The sequence below is a fragment of the Pelophylax lessonae genome (genome assembly GCF_965119305.1).
Source record: "Pelophylax lessonae genome assembly, chromosome: 3".
NCBI classification, from domain to species: domain Eukaryota; kingdom Metazoa; phylum Chordata; class Amphibia; order Anura; family Ranidae; genus Pelophylax; species Pelophylax lessonae.
In genome coordinates, this window is record NC_138770.1 from 407390154 (window position 1) to 407396153 (window position 6000).

At 45.6% G+C, this 6000-nt stretch overlaps 1 protein-coding gene across 1 annotated transcript in view; it reads left to right on the plus strand.

Annotated features, from left to right (window-relative positions):
* The window catches only part of LOC309550553 (uncharacterized protein), a 161070-nt gene extending 159118 nt beyond the window's left edge, over positions 1 to 1952 (plus strand). The window contains exon 13 of the mRNA XM_082250905.1: positions 1732 to 1952. Within this exon, the coding sequence (XP_082107031.1) occupies positions 1732 to 1850 (119 nt within the window). The 3' untranslated portion in view covers positions 1851 to 1952. The remainder of the gene's footprint in view (positions 1 to 1731) is intronic.
* Positions 1953 to 6000: the final 4048 nt, after the last annotated feature.

Genomic DNA, 6000 nt, shown 5'->3' on the forward strand with positions numbered 1-6000 from the left:
TGTCTCTTTAATGTACTGGGCTATGGCTGTCTCTTTGATGGATTGGATTAGGCTGTCTCCTTGATGCACTGGACTGGGCTGTCTCTTTGATGTGATTGCCTTTGCAGCTTAAGTTGAAAAACGCTAAACACGCAGCTCAACTGTGCATTTTTAGTGCCCCCTCCACTACAAGCCTAAACAAGCCCTTGAGAATTTCCATGCATACACAGGAAGAAATAAAATTCTGATGAAGGGTTCTAATCTTCCCCTTTAGTCTTTAAAGTTGTTTCTTATGAGCGCTCTATTTAAAATGCTGGACAAATTTGCTGTTTTTCAGTTTAATAGATCATGTATGTAGCACCCTCCTAGGTAGGTGCTAGGTCAGGGGAGCCTGAATAATAGTTAGGCCCGTTGCATGTGTCCAGGGTATGATTCATCTGGGCTAAGGGAGTGTCCCCACTGTATCCAATAGGGGAGCCTGTTGGACAGCAGAGGAAACCCAGCCAGTGACACACATGCTTTTGTAACAACTATCCCAGTGGGTTGGCACAAACAGTTGTGCATCCTGGGATATGTTATAAAAGCCAAGGGCACATGTGACAGGGTGTCTTTGGGCGGGAAGCCAAGTCCCAGAAGGAGGGTGACATTCGTCTCTCCTTCTGCTGCTGTGGATGGTGGTCACAGGCGGTCGGCCTTGTGAGCCAGGAGTGTGGAGGTGAGCCAGGAGGTCCAGGAAAGCTGACTAGTGGATTTACCGGCAGAGCAACCTTGGGAAAAACAATGTCCGTGAGAAGCTTGCCAGGGGTCTGCCCAGGAAGGGGACCACTCCAGTGGAGAGTCAGTGGACAGGTGTCAGCACACACAGCAAGTGAGAAAGGGGGTGCCAAGTTAGAACCCTGAAGAGTAATTCAAGCAGGAACACATTATCCATTTTCACTTCAGTGGCAAGGTGAAGCAGCGGCCTAGCCGCACACTACAGCTAGTTGTCCTCAAGATTGTGCATAGTTCATAGTTGGAGTATCCCACTCATCCCTTCTCCTATCCCCGTTCCAAATAAAAACGCAAAAACCAACATCCCCTGGATTGATTATTGACTGAGCCAAGGACTTTCAATGCAATTTGTCTGCTATTAGTTGCTAAGGGTAACCCAGGGGAATCCAGAAAGTGTAATTCTCAGCAGTCCTCTAGGGGGCAGTGCTACATGTATTTCATTTTAGGCAAGATCAAAAGAGTTTCTTTCCATTATAGCACATCTGAAAAAACATTTTTTGCAATTAATCTTCCAAGCATTTGGAAGGCATTTGCTGTCTATGCTGCTTGTATCAGAAAGTGATAGGGATCCGTTTTTATAATGTATCTTTAAAAAGTGATTATTAAAAAAAAAATAAAAGATTTTTATGAACAACCTGCATCATTCCTGTCTATAATTTAAACCAACCTACATACCTGTTTATGTTTAATGTTCGATTTTAGATTTATCACTATCATCTATAAAATGTATCTATCACTTAGAAAACTCTCAAGTAGCATTACTGTAACTATAAATAAGAGTACCAGTCTTCATGAACTGAGGATAGACCCAGATAACGTCCATGTCTATAATATCTGTCATCTGTGGGCATGACTTGATAACAACTAATCTATTGACATTTCCTTTGACTCACTGAAAGCCATTAAAACGCTGAATTACTTTATAATGTACAGTATTTGAGCTAAATAATGTAAGGTGGATTTGTGTTACTTTCTCTTCAGGCCAAGTTGGAGACTGGAAAAACATAATGACTGTGGCACAGAGTGAAACATTTGACAAACTATTCCAAGAGAAAATGGGAGATGTATCATTACATTTTACCTGGGAAGTCTCTGAATGAACAAGAATAGCCCTCGGTTTTCTCTATTTTAACTTTTTCAAATCTCAAGCCATGACAAAAGTACAAATGCATTTTGCTTGATTTAAAGCTAGTTGTAAATATTAATAAATAATGTGAATCTCATAGACTTAAAATAAAATATAAAATTAATACACCAGCAATGTCATCTTCTCCACACATGGATTGGCTATTTGAATTACCTCGGTTTAACTCTAAATTCTGTGTCCTTACATAAACTGCTATAAGCAAACAGCAGAGAGTAGTGTGGGGTGTATTACTGCCAGTGGGGGCAAGAAAATTAAATTTTATTTATAACCTTGCCACCAACTATTATGCCATATCAGCAGGCATGTCAATAATATACAGGGACAGGACTACTGTACATCAAGAAAAATTTTTTAGCATCCATTGAGGGAAACAGGAATTGTGGATTACCTTAAACATGGGATGGGATATCGAAAAGCAGTCAAACTGAGGGACGATCAATAGCCAATTAGAGAGCTATCCAATGTGAAAACCCTAATATACATACTATAAAGGACAGCAGCAAAACATAGAAAATGTGGGCAATAGTGAAAAATCATTTAGATAACTACAAAAGGAGGCCAAGCCTAGCTTAAATAACCTTTGTTCAGGGAACGGAAGCTGGGATGAACAGGATATGTTCAGATGAAAGATCAATAAGGGAACTGCTAAGCTTCAGTAGAATATACCTAACCCTTGATTTCAGGGAGTAGAAAATCCATGGGAAGAAAGGATGCTATCCTAAAAAAGGTACACTTGAAAAGAGAAACAACTTTTAATAGTACTTCCCCTGAGCCCTTTGGAAAGGGAGGGTAGAGTGAGCAAGAACCCTTGTATAAAAAGGGGGTAAAGAAAGAAGTAGAAGGACAAGAGCAGAGAACACCTAAGCATGTTCTGCTGTGTGGTAGTTACACAGCAAACCTGTCTTCAAAGCCAGTTGCCTATGAATTAATAATATTAATACTAGGATTCCAGAATCCTCCAGGCTAAGACCTTTGCTGAGGAGTGGAGGGAAACAACACTAGGAAGATTCATGTAGAAGTTAGAAGGGAAAAAAATCTAAGGAGTTTTCCTTACAGGATTGTAGCACAGTACAGTAGAAAGTACAGTAGAAAAAAAATCTTCTATTAGAAAATCATGTTACCGGTGGACGCTCCCCTAGAAATCTCGCTCAGCGCAGCTAGGAACCCAGAGATTGAGGATGACGAAGATGATGACGATGATGAGCTGGATGAGACTTTATCAGAAAGACTTTGGGGGCTGACAGAAATGTTTCCTAACAGTGTGTGTACTGCTGCTGGCCTAACCTTTGACATCTCCATTAGGGATGGCCTTGCGGTTCGCCCGGTGGTCGGTTCACGGCGAACTTTGCTCGTTTGCAGTCCGCCGATATTGCGAACATATGGCTTTGTTCGCGGTTGCCATATTAGTTTACATTGGGGAGAACTTTGACCCATGACACATCCATCAGGTGGAACAGGACAGCCAATTGAGACATTTCAGCACATGGACATACCCCCTACCTTATAAACAGACCTGACCTAGCTGCCATTTTACATTCTGCTTTTTGTCAGTGTAGGGAGAGGTTTGCTGTGTGCAGCAGGGACAGATTGTCAGTGACACAAATGGCTCTGTTATGTCCACAAAAGTCCTTTTAAGGACTGGTATTTAGTATAGGTGTACTATATCTACATTGTCTCTCTTGTCAGTGTAGGGAGAGGTTTGCTGTGGGGAGCAGGGACAGATTGTCAGTGACACAGATCGCTCTGTTATAGGACCACAAAAGTCCTTTCAAGGACTGGTATTTGGTATAGGTGTACTAGTCTTCGTTCACAGGCAGATCAGTGGCTGACACCGCTCAATTTGACAGTTGGTAAAGTGGTGTGCGACAACGGTGCCAATCTGCTGAGCACGCTGAAACAGGGCAAAATTACACACGTGCCATGCATAGCACACGTCCTGAGCTTGGTTGTGCAGCGATTCGTTGCCAAATACCCTGGGGTCCAGGACATCTTGCGGCAGGCCAGAAAAATCTTGGGCCATTTCAGAAGATCTTACACAGCCATGGCTCGCCTTGCTGACATTCAGCGGGGACACAACCTGCCCGTCAGACGTCTTATTTGTGACTGCCCGACGCGATGGAACACAACCTTGTATATGCTTGATAGGCTGCTCCAGCAGAAATGTGCAGTTAACGAATATCTGTATGAACTCTGCGGCACGACAGGTTCTGGGGAGCTTGGGTTTTTTTCACCGCGCCAGTGGCTGCTCATGTGCGACGCATGCAGACTTCTGCGGCCATTTGATGAGATCACCAAACTGGTCAGTCACGGCCAGGGCGCCATCAGTGACATCGTACCTTATGCCTTCTTTCTGGAGCATGCATTGCGTTGTGTCATTGATCAAGCCGTTGAGGAGCAGGACGATGAGGAAGTCGCAATTTTGGATGAATTCCCAGGGGGTGCTACTCCATCTGAGACAAGTCAACAACAGGAGTCTGAAGAGGAGTCAGAGGAGGATGGTGCCGGGGCGGATGAGGAGGCGCAAGAAGATCATGCTTTAAACCTTTCTGAGATCCCTGGTGTTGTCCGTGGATGGGGGGAGGACAACAAGGACGACATTATCCTGGATGATGAGCTGGATCCAGGCCACTACATCGCTTCCAGGTTAGTGCTAATGGGGGCGTTCATGCTCCAGTGTTTTAAGGGGGAGCCCCATATAAACAGCATAAAGGGTAAGGACCAGTACTGGGTGGCAATGTACTTAGACCCCCGGTACAAACAAAAAATGGCGGAAATGTTACCACCATCAAAGAGGGCGGTCAGAATGCAGCACTTCCAGGCCTTGCTTAGAGAAAGGCTGCATTCTGCTTTTGCGTGCGCTGGCAGAGGAATTTCCATTCACAGAGAAACAGTTGCGGGTAGCAATCCAACAGCGCCTGCAAGAAGAGGGTGTTTTGAAAATGTGTTGGTCACTTCAGATATGAGATCATTCTTTCAGCCGGCCAATCGATAGCTGTACTTTGGATCCAGCATCAGGGAACGCTTAGACCGTCAGGTGTCCGACTACATCGGGTTAATAGCACGATGGTTGAATCGGTTGAAAGGGGGCACGCTGGTCACTCTGCATTGAAAGGGGCATGGCATGATGGTCACTCTGCATTGAAGGGGGCACAGTATATCTTAATTACTGAAGGCCCCTTTCACACTTTTGTGACCTCAAAGTCACGCAATTTTTTACAGCGTTTTTTGCCGCAAAGCAATGTCTATTACATTTTTCTGTTTGCGCCCCCCAAAAAATTTTGAGCACCAGCCGCCACTGGCTGCTTAACAGAGAAATGTCCAGGTGTGGACGAAGAAAATGGTGGCCAGGGGCACATGGAGCAGAGTGCAAGGGGCCAAGTTTGTGTTTAGGCTATATGGACTGATGTTGACCGTGCTTATGACAGTGGGACATTTGTTCTATACAGCAATTGCAGTGATACTGTGAAGATTGCAGTTGGCCATGCCGGGAGGGGCAGTGGGATTATCTTCGGGGGACAGTATGGTGAGCCTTACTTGTACATGTGTTGGGGAGAGGACTGTTGACCGTGCATGCGACAGCGAGAAAATTCTCTGGCCTGGCAAAGAGGGATAGCTGGCTCCAGGAGAGGGAGGCGCAGCTGGGGCCCTGTTACAAGTAAAAAGAGTGGATGCATGTCTGGTGAGGGACATGATCCGCTTGGCAGCAACTTCCTTGCAGGCTAGAGACAGAGAGAACATGGCAGCTGAAGAGTTACTGCACCGCGTGGGAACGCGCAATCCAGAAAGCACTGCCTAGCAGGAAGAGCACCGCCAAACAAGGAGTATGGGTGGACTGGAGACATCGGTCGCGCCCAGTCAATCAGAGGTGACTAAGGGAGTCCATATAATACCCCCCCTTCGGGTGTGGCTGAGAGGGAGACATGGGCGAGGAGAAGCACCATGGAGTTTGTTGCAAAGCGCAACAGTGATCGCTTCACCCACTGGCGGAGAACCTGCTGGGCAGATCCAGGAGCAGAGCAGGAAGCCAAGCCAAATCTTCATATGGGACACAGGCATACGGATGGTGCCGGAAGGAGGACTGGCGCTGTGCACAGGAGGAGGCC